The 20,103-nt window shown below is 33.4% G+C and overlaps 1 protein-coding gene across 2 annotated transcripts; it reads right to left on the bottom strand.

Annotated features, from left to right (window-relative positions):
* Positions 1–11,492: 11,492 nt before the first annotated feature.
* On the bottom strand, positions 11,493–19,205 carry LOC139851984 (uncharacterized). 2 transcript variants are annotated; one of them, XM_071841193.1, is made up of 16 exons: positions 19,006–19,205; positions 17,376–17,549; positions 17,211–17,262; positions 16,630–16,737; positions 16,271–16,355; positions 15,555–15,609; positions 15,126–15,440; positions 14,194–14,271; positions 13,926–13,985; positions 13,638–13,736; positions 13,447–13,557; positions 12,949–13,020; positions 12,724–12,840; positions 12,353–12,502; positions 12,154–12,254; positions 11,493–12,061 (listed from the first exon to the last, which is right to left on the bottom strand). In XM_071841193.1, the coding sequence occupies exons 1-16, from the start codon at positions 19,066–19,068 to the stop codon at positions 11,737–11,739; spliced, it is 1,965 nt and encodes a 654-aa protein (XP_071697294.1). In that variant the 5' UTR covers positions 19,069–19,205; the 3' UTR covers positions 11,493–11,736. The 2 variants fall into 2 exon arrangements, with proteins under 2 accessions (XP_071697294.1, XP_071697295.1); XM_071841194.1 differs by lacking the exon at positions 14,194–14,271.
* Positions 19,206–20,103: the final 898 nt, after the last annotated feature.

The following is a 20,103-nucleotide window of genomic DNA, read 5'->3' as shown; positions in this document are numbered from 1 at the left end:
AGACGAATCTGCTTTCTTCTACTTTGCCCTTGGGATTATAATGTTTTTAATTCTCCCGTGTCTTTATGTTGTGATAAACATTGATATATACGGTTTGTAATTTATGTGTTGTTATCGGGCTTTATATTCTCCCTTATATTTCAAAGCTCTATGCTTTTGTTTTCTCTTCCTGACTTCAAGTCAAGCGAATACAGGTCCAGAATTTGTAGATATAGAGTTTCGAATGATTATAATGTTCTAAGCAGGAAGGAATCGTGATAGTACAATTTGATTTTCAAATTTATCAACATCACGGAAGATAGAACCATCAAGAATACATTTTCTTGATATGTTCAGGAGTTAAGTAGAATGAAAAAGTTATGTAACATGACACATGATGATGGTATGATCTACCGTGAACCATCATCACGTTTCATTAGAAACTCAGCATGACTTACTGTAATATAATCATGTTGATCAAGTGTCATTATATTATACTAACCCATGCTTCAGTTCCCAACATTACTTCAATAACATTCATATTTTAAGCTCGAAAGTTTACAGAATATAGAAACTAACAGTTTCTATATGATGTAACACTGATAGCACGAAGAGATTAATAATTTCAGATAAGAATAGTTATGAAAATATCTTCAGAAATATGGAGGATATTTATAATGAAAGATACGATGATATCTTGGAATTTCTAATATCGATGGTTGATGAAGAAAGATTTTTCGCAAGATTTTAACATGAGTTCGGAGTAAGATATACGTTGAAGGTTTCATTGGATCCAGAATTACCTGGATTCTTTGAATATATGGTATGGTCCTTGTATTTGTCCTTGGTCTCCTTCGTGGTTAGCTCAATCCGTTTTCCAGTTCCAATTTTTCTGAGCTTTTCCAACATACTATTCTTTATCATCAAACTTTCGATGATTAAGGTCGTTTATGGTTGTCTACGATTTCTGCTGCTTCATTCAGCTTTTTCAACATTCAGAGTATTGATTTATAGACTGAGTGCTTTTCAGAATTTCAGAATGAAAGATCATATTTCTAAGAGATAAATGTCATACATATAACTGTTGATGTAGATATGCTGTGAGTTTTCAAAGTACTGATTGCTGATTCCTGATAATTGGTATGGCAGTTCCCGTTACAAGATGCGGATGAGTATATGATAGGGTTTCAATGAATAAATATAATAATTTATCAGAGAGATTTAAGCCAAGAAGCAACGAGATTGCTGGTATATCTGTTGGTAATATGATAGAATATAAAAGGTTCCCCGGTAACAATAAAAGAGCATGCATATATAACCAGGTTATAATAAGGTTGTTTTGAATGAAAAGTAGAAGTTGACTTGCTGGAGCTGTGACAAAATTTACTACTTTGAAAAAGAACTGCAAAGTTATTTTGGGTAAAATAACACTAAAGAAATTAGCACAGCTATGTGTTAAACATTTACTCAGTTTCTGAGAGTTTTTTAGGTGCATAACCATATGCATCAAAAATTATTGTTATTTTTTTTTTCTTCCGTAGGTAAAGTGCGGTCGGTTCATCCTTTCGATTTAGGTGTTTTCAGAATCATGAAAGGTTTGAACGCGGATTATAATCGTCAAGATACAAACGAGGTTTAAGATGAAATCAAGTGACAAACTTGAAGAATTGTTTAGTTTCATATGTTATAATCTATATTTTAATTCATTTTAATTGTCCAATGTTGGTAGTCCTTAGTGGATAGTCCACAGTTAGCAATTCAATAATTCATATATAGTTTAATATACAATATTCGAATTAATTAATACGTATCGTGACCCGTGTACATGTCTCAGACTCGATCACAACTCAAACTATATATATTATTGTAGAATCAACCTCAACCCTATATAGAGAACTCGTTCATTACTGCATATAAAGTGTCTATGGTTATTCCAAATAATATATATAAATGCGTCGATATGATATGTCAAAACCTTGTATACGTGTCCCGATATTTAAAGTGTGTAAAATAAATAACAGAAATTAAATAACGATAAATAAAATTGCGAGAATTAAAATTGCGATAAATAAAATGCGATAAATAATATGTAATACGGAATTAACAGTTAGCTAGGAACAGTTAGCTAGGATCTTGTTAGCGTGATTTCTTAACAAAATTTCATATTGTTAATTAGTCTGTTTCTAATCAATTTTTATTGTGTCAATTAATTCTTCATTATGCCACTTGTTGGATTCTGATAGGTCAAAATCCAAATATGAAATTGAATGTAAATGGTTATTTTGTGGTGAATAAATTCGTATAGCTGTGGTTGCAAGTAGGATAGTAAATGACTGTTGAATCAGATTCGATGAATGTACAGTGTAACTTATTAATGCGAAATCTAAATATTCCTCGGGCATTACCTACCCGTTAAAATATTTTCACCATTAACAGTTTGTACAATAAAAATTTTAATTACAATCTTTATGAAAACATATATACATATATATTTTCTTCAGACGTAATTATGGATTTAATGAGTCAATGTGATATTAAACTCATCAGATTTACGGCTAGAACTAGAGTACATAATCTCTAAAACATTAGAGATTACATAATCGCCATGAAGGACGAAGATAGTTTATGTAGAACGATTCGTAGAATGATGATTATGCTTGAGGTATAGATTGCTAGGTTGAGACGTGTGGTGATGTTGTTGTTGTTGGTACTGGTTATGCTGCTGGTGCTGCTGATGGTGGTACTGTTGCTGTCAGTTCTATAAGTGTTGTTGGTGCTAAGGTTGGTGATGATGTTGGTGTAGTAAGTATAGCTTGTAAACCACACACCATTCTTGTCAGGTTTTCTATCCTACCCTCTATCATTTCTATCCATCCACTCATCTGATTCGATAGATCTTGATTATCAATTCGAAGTTCCCTAACTTCTTCTAATATTCCCCTTCGATTGGTATTCGGAAGTAGCGGTTGAATATTTTCTGAGATTGCAGTAATGCGACCTTCGAGGTGGAAAACTTTAGCAAGAAGGGTGAATACAGTGTTGCGCATAGGTTCACCGGTGAGTACATCGTTTTCTCCGATGTTAGGAGGTAAATTGGGTTCGCGGTAGGGCTCGCCTTCTTCATTTATCCATCGAGTGAGTAAGTCTCGGACCCACCCCCATCTCCTCCAGAAAGAAAAATAACTAAATGGTTGAGGCACTTCTGGTTCATTGACTTCGGAGTCTGCTTCAATATACATCTCGAAATTGCTTTCGGAACTAATGGAATCCAAGCTAGGTGTAGGATCCATTTCTCACGATCAGTTAAAGGGTTTTGATATGAAATGATTTTTGAATATCGAATGATATTCTAATTATATATAGAATATCTATACATACTTCCAAAGATCCCATGAATTACGGAGAAAATTAAGGAAACGTGTCAGATAAAGTCTACAGTGACAGATACGCTAAGATATGGATTAGTAGATATGCTAAGATATGAATTTTTTCTATACACTATTCATGTAATCATTGCAGTAAGATGTGTCTAGACTAAGAATGATAAGAAGGTAATTTCTTAAGGATGATAAACTGATGATTTCTGACAAAAATGATAAGCAAAATTTTGACATGCAGACACGGTCAAAGTCCAGACTCACTAATGCATCCTAACGACTTATCAGTTATACACACTAATACAGACCTGGTTCACTAAGACCACCGCTCTGATACCAACTGAAAGGACCCGTTCATATACATTATAAACGATTCACAATAGTTGATTACATTGCGAGGTATTTGACCTCTATATGATACATTTTACAAACATTGCATTCGTTTTTAAAAGACAATCTTTCTTTACATCGAAAATTGACAGGCATGCATACCATTTCATAATATCCACTATCCAACTATAAATTGATTTAATAATAATCTTTGATGAACTCAATGACTCGAATGCAACGTTCTTCGAAATATGCTATGAAAGGCTCCAAGTAATATCTTCAAAATGAGCAAATGCACAGCGAAAGATTTCTTTAACACCTGAGAATAAACATGCTTTAAAGTGTCAACCAAAAGGTTAGTGAGTACATTAGTTTATCATAATCATTTATTTCCATCATTTTAATAGACCACAAAAATTTCATTTCTAGTTCTCATAAATATACGTCCCATGCATAGAGACAAAAATAATCATTCATATGGTGAACACCTGGTAACCGACATTAACTAGATACATATAAGAATATCCCCTATCATTCCGGGATCCTCCTTCGGACATGATATAAATTTCGAAGTACTAAAGCATCCGGTACTTTGGATGGGGTTTGTTAGGCCCAATAGATCTATCTTTAGGATTCGCGTCAATTAGGGTGTCTGTTCCCTAATTCTTAGATTACCAGACTTTAATAAAAAGGGGCATATTCGATTTCGATAATTCAACCATAGAATGTAGTTTCAATTACTTGTGTCTATTTCGTCAAGCATTTATAAAAGCGCATGTATTCTCAGTCCCAAAAATATAAAGGGTAAAAAGGCAAATGAAACTCACCATACTGTATTTCGTAGTAAAAATACATATAACGTCATTGAACAAGTGCAAGGTTGGCCTCGGATTCACGAACCTAAATTAATTATATATATTTATGTGTTGGTCAATATTTGTCTAACAAATTAGGTCAAGTCATAGTGTACCACAATCCTAATGCTCGAGACTAATATGCAAAAGTCAACAAAAGTAAATTTGACTCAAAATGTTTTCCAAAATTTATACATGATTATTACATAGTTTAAATATCGTCGTTGATATTATATATATATTTTTTTTATATATTTAAAAGATTTATTAGAGTAAATAATATAATTCATGTATTAATAAGTAAAATTTTATATTAACATTTATATAATAACATATACTTATATATATTGAGTAATAAAATTTATAAAGTTTATTTGATATCATCAAGATAATATAATAGGTATTATTAATGTAATTTATTACACATAGTAAAATATGTTTGTATCACATATTTATTTGATAAAATAATATCTATAATAATAGTAAGTAAAAGTTGTATTATTTTGTAATAATAATTATTATTATCCTATTAATAAAATATTAATATTTAAATTTACTAAGAATGATAATATGATAACATGATAATGATACTTTATTATTTACAATACTTCTTAATATTAACTTTAAAATAATAATTTTATTTAATATGATAATAATAATAATATTTTATAATAACAATGACAAATGATAATTTTTGTTAAAATGATAGTTTTCATACTAACGATACTTTTAATAATAATAGTAATAATAAAAAAAATAATTTCTAATGATAATACTTTTTATTTGATAATGATAATAATAATAATAATGATAATAATAATAATAATAATAATAATAATAATAATAATAATAATAATAATAATAATAATAATAATAATAATAATAATAATAATTAAGTATAAACTAGAACGACGATAATAACGACGATAAAAATAATCATTTTTAATAATGATATCAAAAATTCAATTGACTATAACTTCTAATCCGTTCATCGAATCCATTCGACATCTAAATGAAAAGTTCTTAATTTTTCGCTAGCTTTCCAACGACATGCATATCTTATACCTTATCTCAATCGCAGGTGTAACTAATTCGAGATTCAACATAACCTAACTCAGGGCAACATCAAAAGTACAAGCATGCATAATCCTAAATATTCGAGCATTAGTCAGGGATACACTATTAGTATGTAAAAATTTATTTACGAGTACTCACGTATCAATATTGAGATTCAATATTGCAGGAAAGGTACGTAGACGCAACGAAGACGATAAACACTAGATTGACCTCACAAGCATACCCATAAACCATACCCATGAACCATACCCATCACCTCCATAGCTATAACCCATAATTTCCTTAGCCCTATCCTACTCATAAAATCCATTTTTGAAATAACCTGCTCATGACTTCGTCGTAGTATTTTATGTATAAATACTAATAACGATTTCTAATAATACTAATACCAATAATAATAAGATTAATAATAATAATTTTAATATTAATAATAATAAATATAATTTATAAATATATAGAGAGATTCGAGAGAGAATAGATGGAAGAGTGAACCAGAAGTTTGTTCATTTTATAGAGGTATCCAGCCACCGACACTATCGCATGCCTTCTTTTTCCACGTTTATAATCACAATCTTGATACTTAATTTATATTATTTAATATATAATATATTAAATCTTTAGAATTAATTAAATATTATATTATATTTACGCTCATGGTAAAAATATAATTTTTACAAAAATGACACGGTCGTGGTCTCACGACTCATGTACCACTTTCAGTTTTTCGAGCGCACTCTCGTACATTTAGAAAACTAGCCTTTTTCGTTATGCGACGTGTACTTTTAATAATAATTTGACTTTTTTATCAAAAATTTACTTTGTGAAAATATATCTTATAAAATTTGAGTGTTGTGATCATTTGCTTCTATAAATCAGAGACTCGTTGTTTACCGAAATATATTATTTTAAATTAGGACGTTTCATGACTAAGTAAAAATATATAGTTACATATTTAGAAATATAAGTTTGTATCCAAAATCTTTTATTTAATAGTATAACATTTAGTTTTTCAAAACTATTTATTTTTCAAAGTTTATTTTTATTTTGTTTAGAAAGATAGTTTAACGCGTAACGTTTTCAAGTTAATATATTTATACATAAACATATCTAATCATATACGTTCATCTAGTGGTTCGTGAATCATTGAAATTTAGTCGAGGTTAAATGCATATATGAATATAGTTTCAAATCCTTGAAACTTAACATAACAAACTTTGCTTATCGTGTCGGATTAATATAAAGATAAAGTGTCGAAAATTGCCGGGTTGTCACATTAGATTCAAGAAAGAAGTGGATGGAAAAAGAAAGAATAAGAACAAGTATGTTGAAACAAAAAGCGCGTGTCAAATGGATTCTAGAAGGTGATGAGAACTCCAAATTTTTTCATTCTATAATACGACGGAAGAACAACAAAAGCAACATGCGGGGTTTAATTATTAATGGGGTTTGGAATGATTCGCCAAATGAAATTAAGGAAGTGGTATTTAATCATTTCAAGAATGTTTTTGAAGAATCGGAGATAGAAAGGCCAAGTATGGAGGATCTCATTTATTCGAGTTTAACGTTGGATAATGCAATGTCTTTAGAACTACCGTTTAATGAGAAGGAAATTAAAGATGCGGTTTTTGAATGTGGGAGTACTAAAGCACCAGGGCCCGATGGTTTCAACATGCGGTTTTATAAGAAGTATTGGGAGATAATAAAATTCGAACTTGTTGAAGCGGTTATGTGGTTTTGGGATAAATGTGAATTCTCTAGCGGGTGTAACTCGTCTTTTGTCACATTAGTTCCCAAGAAATCGGATCCACTTGGGCTTGGCGACTACCGCCTGATTAGTTTGATTGGTAGTTACTATAAAATTATTGCAAAAATCCTCTCTAATCGCTTAAGAAAGGTAATCCCTCACCTTGTGGGCTTGGAACAAAGTGCATTTATAAAAGGTAGGTATATCCTTGATGGTGCGTTGATTGTAAATGAAAGTATGGAGTTTCTGAAAGAAGCGAAGAAAAAAAGCATTCTTTTCAAAGCTGATTTCGAGAAAGCCTTCGATTGTCTCAATTGGAATTTCCTACTTGAAGTCATGAAAAGTATGGGATTCGGGGATAAATGGAGAAGTTGGATACTTGCATGCCTAAAATCCTTCTCCGTGTCCATCCTTGCAAACGGTTCGCCAACAAAAGAGTTCACATTGGGTAGAGGAATCCGACAAGGTGACCCACTTTCACCTTTTCTCTTTATACTTGCTGCGGAAGGATTGAATATTCTCACTAAAGCCGCATCCGAAAAACGGCTTTTAAGGGTGTTGAAATTGGTAACGAGAAAGTGAAAATAACTCATCTCCAATACGCGGATGATACTATCTTTCTAGGGGAATGGAGTAGTGAAAATGCAAGTAACCTACAAAATCTTCTAAAATGTTTCGAGTTAGCATCGGGTTAAAAGTGAATTTTCATAAAAGTTGTCTATATGGTATTGGAGTAAGTGAGGATGAAACAAATCAATTTGCATCTCGTTTGGGGTATCAAGTTGGGTCCTTTCCTTTCACGTATCTTGGCCTTCAGATCGGTGCAAAAATGAATAAATTGAGTTCTTGGAACCCGGTCATTGATAAAATAAAGTCTAGACTTTCAAGTTGAAAAATGCGTTCGATGTCCTTTGGAGGAAGATTAGTCCTAATCAAATCGGTCCTCAGTAGCCTACCATTGTATTATTTCTCGCTCTTTCGTGCCCCATCCTGTGTGTTAAAAATACTTGAGAGTGTGAGGAGAGAGTTCTTTTGGGGCGGGTCGGAATTAAACTCAAAAATTTCATGGGTAAAATGGGATAAAGTTGTAGCTTCTTTTGAAAACGGGGGGTTAAATATTGGGCGTTAAAAAGTAAAAATCTTGCATTATTAGGGAAATGGTGGTGGAGGTTTAATACCGAAACCGAGTCACTTTGGGTTCAAGTAATTCGCAGTATTTATGGCTCGTGTGGTGGCTTGGATTTAGAGAGTGAAGCAATTTACTCTTTAAAACCAAGTGTTTGGAAAAACATAATTCTGACAGGTTCAAACATTCAAGAGATCGGGATCGACTTCAAATCATCATTTGTCAAGACAGTGTGTTCCAGTTCTGGCGTACAATTCTGGGATGCAATATGGTTAAATGGCAGTAAACTGAAAACGCAGTTTTCACGATTATACAAATTAGAAACAGCGAAGCACGCAAGCATCAGCGACCGAATAGAAGCAACAGATTCTGGAGCAGTTCTGATTGAAGATTGGACACTCCAGCCTACAGGTAGAACAGCCAGTGAATTATCTGAGTTACGAAGTCTGATTACGGGGTATAAATTCAGCGAATCAGGGCGCGATACGTGTTTCTGGGGGCTCTCGCATAACGGTATTTTAACAATACACTCTTTATCCCTTCTAATTGATAACCATATATTTGCGGATACAAATTGCAATGAAACTATGAGGAACAAATTAATTCCAAAGAAGTTAGAGATCTTTGTCTGGCGGGCATGTCAAAAAAGACTTTCCGTCAGGACTGAGCTTGATAAGAGGGGTATAGATTTGCATAGTGTAAAATGCCCGTTATGTGATGATGACCTAGAAACCGTGGAACACTCCTTAATTTTTTGTAAGCACGCTATGGAAGTGTGGGATCGAGTTTTCACGTGGTGGGGTTTAGGTAACATGTCAAACCTAAGCATTAATGAAATCTTGCGAGGAAAGGGTCCGTCATCTTCAACGAATTTCGGAAACAAAGTGTGGCAAGCGGTCGAATGGGTGTGCGCTTATCTAATTTGGAAAAATAGAAACGACATGGTTTTTCGGGGCAAATGTTGGAAATCTCCGGTAGCTTTGAATGAAATACAAGTTACAACTTTCGAATGGATCTCCAAAAGATAGGAAAAACGGAAAATATATTGGCTTACATGGATAAACGACCCGAGTGTGTATCTTAGATTAGTGTAAATTTCGTGTAGTAACTGTGTATTCGTGTCTTTGTTTGCTATCTTTGCAAACCAATATGTGTTTCTGTATCATGAGCTTGCTCATATCTCATTGTAGCACTTTGTTATGTTAATGATATTCTTGCCTTTCAAAAAAAATAAAAAATAAACATAGATTACTTAAAATAGAAAATCGACCTAAAAAAAATTACTTTTTATTGGAATTTGCCGTTTTAGATACCACTTTACATTATTACATATTTACATTACTACACAGTCTACACTTTCAAACCCAGATCAAAATACGTTCTAATGACTTGTGGCCCATATATGGGAAATACGTGATAATGACTTGTGTCCGATATATGGGGATAGTGTCACATGAGTGGTGACATAGGAATATAGGATCATGTGGCTCAAAAATCTTTATTTCATTTTAGTATTCGCTGCTTTTAAAAAGACATAATACTCCGTATACGAGTATACAAATTAATTATTGATTATGTCGGCAACCTGTTACAGCTTCTTATAAGTTGTAATTGTAACAGGCTCTAAATTATACCTATATGTTTTTTATTATCGTAAAGATCGATGGTTAAAAGTAGTTACCATATTAGACTAGTTGTAGTGATAGGAGGCGTGAGTTGGTGGTGTGAGTTGCCTTTTACATTTTTTTAATGATTAGGATGTATGGGTTTTTTGTGAAGAGCATTGGTGGTGTGGGTTAGGAGTGTTGTGATGATGTGTTAAAATATAATTGGTAAGTTAGTTAAAAAGGGATAAAAATTATATTTTTTAAAATAATAAAAAATTAGAAAAATAAAAGCAAACGAGTGTTGCTTGTTGCGTTGAATGGCAACCGACGCCCCCATTTTTTCCCAAAGCCACGCCACTATACAACCGAATGAGGTGTTTGTTGGTGGATGATTGGGATCCAACGCCTGTTGACAAGCCCCGATACAAGTCATCTTAACATTAAGGATTCTTTGAAAACAGTATAAAAATGGTACATTTCAGTAATAGTTACTTTAAATTTTAATTAGAATATAACAAACACAAAGGTATCGTTTAAGTGCAATTTTTAGAGCTATTGTTCAGAGGCAGAACATAGGGTAACTCAAGGTGAGTATCCGTTCACCCTGAATTTTACGGAACAAAAAATTTTACACAAAAAAAAAAATTTACTAAAAATTAAGGTTTTTTTTATTGTTCATCCCTGCTGAATATGAAATATTTAAAAAAAAAAATTACACCCGCCGCACCTGTATCCGAGTTCAAGTTCCGCCGTTGCTATCGTTGTTGTATATTAGTACTATAACAACTATGCACAACATTTTTAAACACCTAACATTATTGGTATAGCTAAAAATAACCACTCAGTAGTCAGTAAGTGTTAAGTGTTGTAAAAAACCCGATTACTCGCCGATTAATCTCCGATTAATCATTTTTAAGAGCAATCCGTTCCGATTTTCAAAAATCCGTTTGATTAAACGATCAACGTCAATTGATGGGTCAAAACCGAATTTAGTAACCAAAATCGGTGAAAGTCAAGAATGGTTAACATTTTAACATTGATTTAAACTAGTTTTCTATAGTTTCGAAGCAAAATGAACAATTTTAGACAATTATGTTATAGTTTATTTCTATATTTATGGTTTTTTTCTATATTTACGCATATAATTTTTAAAAATTTAATATTTAAATGTATATAGTAAAATCCGATTAATTCCTGATTAATCTCCGAATTGTCGATTAATCTTTTTAAAGTCCCGACCGATTAATCTCCGAATAGTGAATTTTGCAACCTTGGTCAGTACTAAACATCGTTAAACTTCTCGATTTAACAACATTAACCAAAAACCAGTCTCTCATTTCCCTTATATATACCACTGAAAATAGCAAGTACAACTAAATTTTTGTGCATTATTAATTTGGGTTTGGATTTTCAAACAACATTACTGAAGTAGTATTATGAACTCAGTTGTCCGACTGATAAAAGAACCCATCATTTACAAATCTAGTTGATTTGATGTACTTGTATTAATCAACAAGATTACATGTCATCTTTACTTACCATATTTCCAACCCAGATAGACTATTTCTACGTCAGTCAAAGATAATATATATAGCTATTATATATACTGTACCATTTTTACTTTCAAAGCTGGAACCATGTTTTACAATACCTCATCATCTTGTTGATATATTGACTCGTCCCCGACTGGCAACGAAGGTGGAGTCCCTGGTGGAATAGAAGTGGCACCTTTCTCACCGGCACACATACATAGAGCCTCAGCATCACAAAGTACGGTATCGAGGTCGATTTGACCACTCAATGAGTTGATGTATTGCAAGAGAGTGTCAAAGTCCATTTGATCCCCTATAATCTTGGCACGATGCCGTTTCAAGATTGCAACACATGCATAAAGATGAAGATGCTCACTTGGATAATGGGTCCATAACACCTCCCATAGTCTCAACGTTTTCTCATATTCAAATTCCCTAAACAGAAAATTTAATTTAGTGATGCTTAAGGACCGGAATTATTAAAAGCAAACGAAAAAGATCTGAGAGAGAAAATATGTGTGACTTGCCTTTTGAATTGTATAAGAATCCACCGAAAACAGAAAAAACAATTCAAGCAATCCTTTTGCTTAAAATAGTTGTACAACGGTCTGTCTAGCAACTCCACCAGCTATGCATGAAGATTATAAATGTATCAGAAATCAGTAATCAGTAATGTTAAACCAAAAAAAAAAAAAAAAAAAAAAAAAAAAAACTTATGGAGAGAACCTTTGACAGTGCAAACAGTTGAGAGTGCATGCCATTTTGGTCACGGTTGAAATTTGGTCCAAGCCGTTCCATTAGGGAAACAAAACACCAAAAAGATTCTGACTCATCTTCCATGATAAACAATATTGGTGATAGGAGATCACTCATGCCCTAAACAAGGTAAACATTAAGATCCGTTGTTGATCCAAATTAATAAGATCAACATATTTGTAATGCTATTTAAGTGGTAACTAGGTTACTTGAATATGAAAGTTTCCAAAGAAGATGATATCACAATTCGTTAATGCAACATCCCTAAATAGGTAGGATGTTGATAAATAAATAAGTGACTTATGCTTACAGCACGAAAACTAACAACTATAATTTCATACCTGACAATAGCCAAGATCAAAATTGTAGAATGAATAAGTCAACAGTATATTGTGCAGAAGATTCACATTGGGATTTTCATCTCCTTCATAGAATGGCACCGACCTATCAGTCCTAACCTAGAAAACAGAAACCAAAATTGATGCAAGTTATTTTAAAGTATAACAGGCCCTTATCGCTTATTAATATAGTATTGTGGTCATTGATAATCTGATTTGTACTCATACCACATCCTTCTCGATTAGACTCTTCCTTTCTCTGAATTTCGTAAATCTTCGTGCCTGCTCTGGGGAAATGCTCTGGAATATGGAAATTTAGCCAGTTAAAACATGATTAATTTCTTTAAATAATTACAAGGGGGGAGAATAAACCATAACTTTTGCAAGGTAAAAGGAAAGAAAATGAACCCTTATATGACATGATTCTAAAAACGCCACACATTTAAACTTGTAAAAGTTTACAATTTCTCAAATGAACCCTGGACATGAACGGTTTTCTTAATTTTTGGCCCTACATAGATCACTTATATTAAAGCTTTTAATTGACTCCAACTTAACAAACTAGCTCAAAAATTAAAGGGTGCCATCTTGAATAGAGAGTGAAACTCTTATGCATGGAAAACACAAAATTCACAAAGTTACGTAGATTGTTGTATCAAGCAAAAACATCAGGCACGAGATGTAATAAGATCAACAGAATCTTTCCATGTAAAATTAATTGCTGACCTGCCATTGGTTTTTGATTTTTTCGTACTCTGACTTCTTAAGAGCCATAAACTGTTGTCTTTCTGTATAAGTAGAGTCGTACGCAAGATATCCCAATAACAGTGGCCAAATCTGATGCATCATTAAAAGGCTCAGTTACTCAAGCAACCAAGAGGAAGATCATTTAATCAATAGTATTATATCATACAAACCTCTTTCCGCAAACTGTGTTCCAATCCACCACAGAATATTCTTTTTTTCAAAGAATTAAAATCCTCAACTCGGCCTTCAGAATCCAAAAAAGTTGCCCACTGTACAAAAATGTTAGGAAGATAAAGACTTGTAGTAGAAACAACAGCAGATAGAAACTCTAATTAAAGGCTAACATCGTCACTTTATCATGATTTTTGAGAGCTTTAGCCAGTTCAAGTAAACAAAGCATACAAACTCTAATGAAAAATTCTTTTACGGTGCATTACTACAGTAATTAATATTTTTACCTCTTCATGGCCCAAAGGAGGTTGTCGTGGTTTTCCCCATTCCAGTGCTAGCTTACCCAACTGCAGTAAGATAATAAAGTTCACTACATATTTCAGTATCAAGCAGTGTGTATCTACAAAAAGGGTGTCGCCTAACATTAATGCCAGGTATAGAGAAATTAACCTCAATTAATTAAAAAAAAAAAGCCGAAAATTTAAAAGCTAAAATCACAGATAAACAAGTCATCTAAAATTCAGAATCGAAGTGGCCCCCAAAGCTCTTCAGTACCTCCTTATAACTGATGATTTCAAATGTTCCCACATCAGTGGCAGCTTCATCATGAATTTGTTTCCTAATTTGGATTTTCTGTTTAAAAAGAATAGTCTGCATCAGCCAGCCCCAGAATAAAAGCTTCACTTAAATTATAACATATTTATAAAACAATACTATCTAGATACTAAAATCAACAGCGCATAGCACACTGTCCCGAGAGGAAGAAATCAACACTGAAAATCTCATAGTTTCTACATTAAACACACTAACGTGATACTATTGACGCAGCAACAGCAGTGGCAACATCAACAATACCAATCCCGCCAAACACAAGGTATGAAGAAAGTTGATACTATTGACATTAATCATTAGGGCATCCACTCTTTTCTTAAACAGTTGATCACAAATATCTTGAAGGACTTTAAGATGATCAATTTTCAGGACAGATTACAGACTCAATGAAGGAATGCAATATTGGTTGAAAACTAAGCTACAAAAACCGTTATAGGAATGTAGGTCAACAAGCCATTCACACTAGAGTCCTTGCACCATATCATACAATATTATGATTTGAAACAAATTTTTAAAACCAAATTAAACAATACCCCACTATATTTGTCTAGACTGTTTCATGAAAGAAATAACTAACGTGAAATTAATTACAAATTTGGAAAACGAATCTAACAAGCAATTCAATAGCCTTCGAGTATCACTTCACACACATTCTGATTATTGTAATAATTAAACAAGGGAGACTTGCTGCATAACATGACTAGAAGAGTAATAGGCATCGTAGGTTGTATTTTCAATTATCCATTCGTAATCTTTGGTTTCATATTATAGGATACATGTTAATGAGACATTACCATTGATCACATAATAGGAATTATGATGAAAATGACTACCCCACAAACTATTAAGATTTTTATTCTAGAAACAAATATTACCTCCAGCGGATCAGGGGGTACCGGGGCTTCCTTTTGAACTAACTGTGCATCATTGGATACAATTTCCTGAGGATTATTCTTGTTCTCCTCAGTTTCATCATCATCAAACACGTTTTCTCCAAACAGTTGTGTAGTTGTGTCTCGAGCAAACCTCGTAACAAGTGAGAATGCTTCCAAAACCTGAATTGAAATATCCCGAGCACCATAGTCGAGTCCATCATGATTAGCATCAGAGGGTAAGTTGGTAGATGAAGAAGGTGGTGCTGCTTTTGTGATAGGAATAGCTCTTGGAAGCTCCAATGAAGATAAAATTCTCTATTTAAGACATCAAACAGCATACAATGAGATGCAAGGGGAACAAAAGAGAAAAAATAAAATCCTAAACATATGAGCAGATTCGATAAAAGATTGAATTTTAGCCAAAATTACCTGTAGAGGATCTTGAAAGTTATTTACAAGAAACATGTTTGCATCTTCCGCAGACCTGCGGTGAGCTGTTTTATTAGAAACCTTAAACAGTTTGAATATCTTATAATTCATTATAATTGGCTAAACATACTTATTGGCGGATGGAAAAAATAAAAGGAAAAAAAAAAAAAAGACATATTGAGCGAATAATCATCCCTAGTAAAGGATGAGTTACGACACCATCGAATAGGCAAACATTTTCCTAACTAGGGAATGAACCAGTCATTAATCACATTCGTGTTAAGCTTATACTGTAGTTAAAGTTTTTGGTTTACAAGCAGCTGTCTACTGTGTAGTTTTGAGTATTAAGCTTATATATACTATTGTAGTTACACAGAGGTTGCACCGACATGTGCTGGTGTGTAATAGATGTTGTTTTGTGTTGTTTATACCAGATGTCTAGAATTCAGACTATATTTGAACGGTACCCAAACCTTAAAAATAAAATGGTACTACTTTACTACATGCTACTGAAAGTGTTAATAGCTTCATATACCTATAAATGCTTTCCTGATAGACTGTAATGATATTATCTTATGACTCATCTATACGTTTGAATATTCATGGTGGAAAATGAATTTTCAAAAAAATTTGGAAATCTGTGAGAAAATACATGTAACTAATTAATTATACCACATTGGTGTAAGAAAATAACGTGCATAAACATAAGATCAAACCTGACAATATAAACATGTTGCTTAACTGCATAAATAAACTCTCGTACTCCTCCATTATAGAAATAAAGAGGAGGAAACGCGAGGCCTGCACAAAGTTCCAGTCTTAATAAACAAGTAGAGTGCAGATATAAATATATAATTATGCTGATGTATACGTTTTTACGCAAAGTTAGGATAAATTTTCCGCAAAGTTCATTTCAAATATTTATGATTATGAAGTTAGGTTTTGAGAACAATAATAATACTAGCGTCATACATTTTTTTTAGTATGGAAATGCACAATTTAAGAAGTAGCCTAAGATAAACTGATGTTAATGACAACGGATGTAATTATGGTGCAACAGAGTAAGTGGCCATACCAGATGACAGAACAACAATGACATACTGCCAGCCGATAGTTGGAGAATTTCGCCGAATTGACCGGATATCAGCAAACGGCACTGCTCTTATTGTATACAAATTCTTATCTGCACAGAGCAACAATTATATCCACGGCTTCAATACAACTCATACTTACGCATTAACACATATTGAGTGTGACTTAAATTATATATAACTGCAATGCAATTACTTAGCATCCTAGTGGTTATACCAGAAGTGAACTTATAAGAGATCATCAATACTATAATCGCAGCAACAACATATGATGTTATATCGAACCATGCTTTTTGAACATGCACCAGAGTGATGAGTGATGACTATTACACTCAAGTGAAAGTATCCAGATACACAGTACATATGATCATTACTTCGTGACTGATGGATCAACTTATGCATAAAATTATAGACCAAACTGCAATACCTCTTTAGACGAGTGAGTGAAGAAAGAAATAACTAACAACGCATGGGATTTTAATATCTGTGTCAACCTTTTCTACTCTGACAGAGCCATTATATGCATATATTCAATTAAAAATAAAGATTAAAGATTGAGACTAACCTCTCTCAGACAGTCTAGCATTTGAGCATTGCCCTTTATATGGTATCCACGACTGTTAAGAAAAAAAAAACAAATCTTAATCTTTAATATCATAATGAAGTCATTTAAAGCCTGACAAAATATGACAGACAAATTAACATTAACTTCATGCCAATAGAGAATTACCAAAAAGAGTAAAGAATCTTGCTTGATCAACTTCAAACGTCCACTAATCCTTTCGGTGGCATACTGAGTTGGATGAATCGTCACATTATCCTTTAAGTATATTATTTCCGCATTTTCAGGTTCGCCAGAATAGCCTTGTTTACTACTATCACGCCCAGCCATGCTCGAGAAACCCTATGACACAAGCCATTTTGTACAATTAAACAAGGCATGAGCTTCTAGATCAAGCCATACAAAAGAAGAAACATAATTTGGTCTCTTAATATACTGGTATAAGTTACTAAATCACACTTACATGTAATGTTTAAGTGATAAAGGTAGCGTCTTTAGCTCAGACTCGAGAATTATGCTCATTTAATCCTAAAGAGATCAAAACACATACGTGTTGTGTATAAAATCCAATGCCTAGCCTTAAAAAACTTTTGTTATTTGTGCTAACCAATAAGCTATTTGGTAATACCAATGGGTAACAAGAGGGATGTGTATGTAAGAATATGTACATATATAAACCTAATAGGTCTTATTTTAAAACTCTTGTATCATAGATACTTTCAGAGGAGATATATACTATTTAAGGAGAAAAATATGGTCCGGGGTAAAAAACTGAGAATTTGAAGATCATGATATCCCTAATTTTAACTTCTTCAGGTTGCTTTAAGCTACTTTTTCCACTTTTTTGTATCGAGTCAAAGTACTCAGAATTGGCTATGTACACTAACAGTCCAGACTCAATATTATTTTCTATTATCTTACAATTTGCAATTATAATTATTATTTTTTTGGGTTTTGGGGGGGGGGGGGGGGGGGGGGGGGGGGGGGTGGGTGGTGAACAGCAGTTTGGATCACCCGAGGGACTAAAACACCCACGCGATCATCTCCCGCAGTTGCATAACCCGCCCCCAACTGTTGCCCTGTAAGAAACCCGGATCAAACCGAGGGCATTGCCCCCGCAACGCAATATGCGAAAGGCTACCATGGGTGGATTTCAACGTCAGGGGATAACCTTGTAACCTTGTGTGCAATGTTGTAGTCCCCGGGAGTCGAACTCCTCACCTCTAACAAAGAGTGTCAGACCACTACCACTTACGCTACAACACAAGGTTTACAATTTGCAATATAAATATCGATTGTTATCCGTCTACTTGTAATCATTGAAAAAGTGCTTATGTATATGATTTTTGTTTAATCCTTAGATGCACAAAAAACATCCTCAAATAACTGCATACATCTGGCGGATGATGCGAAACACCCGATCAATTGCTACTTTCCGTCTTATCACAAAAAAGTTCGATTAATACTACAGTACGCTTCAACAACCATGCATCATTTAACTTAGGTCAATTAGGTTTACATGGAGAAAAAAACTAAATGAGCGACCTCGACATCACACATGCATATTGCAAGCCAATGTAGGTCACAGATACTCAGATACATTTAAATAGTAAGCAATTGTATTCAAATTAGGTCAAATATGAAGCACTAGGGTGCTATAGATGACCTAGAAATTTAATTACTAACAAATTTGGCATTATTAGGTCCTGTATCGATAATGATTCAATTGATAACTGTAATTGAACTAGATTAGCATAATTTGTAGGTAAGGCGTAAATTGAGTTGTCTGTTTGCTTACTTGTTGGGCGGCCGCAGCGTAATCGGCATCGTCTGCCAAATCATTAATCTCCGTTTCATGCATCGCCGGAAAACGTAAATAAATAAAATTGGATATGAGAAAGACGTAAATATGTATCGTCTTCTTCTTTTGGATAGAAACAGATTATGCCTAACTTGTATATAACGGCAAAATACCCGTCCGATATTGATGTTGTAAGAAAATAATTCTTCACGTAAAATAGCGAGAGAAGGATAAATAAATAAATAACTTGGAGAAAGATAAAATACAATTTATTATTTATATATAGAAAGTGAAATAACTATATGAAAATAGAACTTGTTTTCCAAACACATAAGTATGGTTATGATTACGTAGTTATGTAATTTTAGGTGTGGATCAACGTGTAGTTTGAAATAAAATGATTCAAATAATGGTCGAGATAATAATGGTCGAGATTACTCTTCATAAATATGTCATCAAGTTGATCGAAGTAAAGTTTGTATATAACTATCACGATTAGACAAGTTTTCGGACAAAGTGATAATCAATATCAGGGGTGAATTTAGAGGGGGGCAGGGGGCGCCCGCCCCCAATCGATTTCGAAATTTTAGTGTAAAAATTTGGATTTTTTTCATTTTGCCCCAAACCCAAAAGCCATTTGCCCCAAAACCTACATATTTTGCCTCAAAACCTTCAAATTTTGCCCACAATTCACTAAATTTTGCTCCAAAACCTTCAAATTTTGCCCACAAACCTTCAAATTTTATCCAAAAACCTCAAAATTTTGCCTAAAAACCTCCAATTTTTGTCCCAAAAACTCCGTATTTTGCCCAAAAAAGTTGCTACGGTTTTAAAAAAAAATTTCGCCCCCGGTGAAGAAAAATCCTGCTTCCGCCACTGATCAATATCAATGTGTTTGGAACGTTAATGAATGACGGGGTTTTCACTAAATAAATAAAAATAAAGCACACTTGTTTTTTTTTTTTTTTTTGGACGGCGGTTAGATGGTTAGTCACGCACACACGCAAGGAAGAAACCCGGGATCGAATCCCCTTGCAGGAATTAAATCTGGTAAAACTTCCCCTCCTGGAATCGAACCTGCGCCACTTCAATGAG

The sequence above is a fragment of the Rutidosis leptorrhynchoides genome, chromosome 6, assembly GCF_046630445.1.
Source record: "Rutidosis leptorrhynchoides isolate AG116_Rl617_1_P2 chromosome 6, CSIRO_AGI_Rlap_v1, whole genome shotgun sequence".
NCBI lineage: Eukaryota > Viridiplantae > Streptophyta > Magnoliopsida > Asterales > Asteraceae > Rutidosis > Rutidosis leptorrhynchoides.
The sequence above is the reverse complement of the archived record's forward strand: the minus strand, read 5'-3'. Positions and strand labels throughout refer to the sequence as shown.

Excerpts from the sequence above, each read along its gene's own strand:
- LOC139851984 (XM_071841193.1), bottom strand. The coding sequence starts at position 19,068 with ATGCATGAAACGGAGATTAATGATTTGGCAGACGATGCCGATTACGCT. Across the intron at positions 17,263-17,375 it reads AAGATTCTTTACTCTTTTTG|TCGTGGATACCATATAAAGG; the intron begins GTAATTCTCTAT and ends TTTTCTTAACAG. Across the intron at positions 12,841-12,948 it reads GTCTAATCGAGAAGGATGTG|GTTAGGACTGATAGGTCGGT; the intron begins GTATGAGTACAA and ends TCTGTTTTCTAG.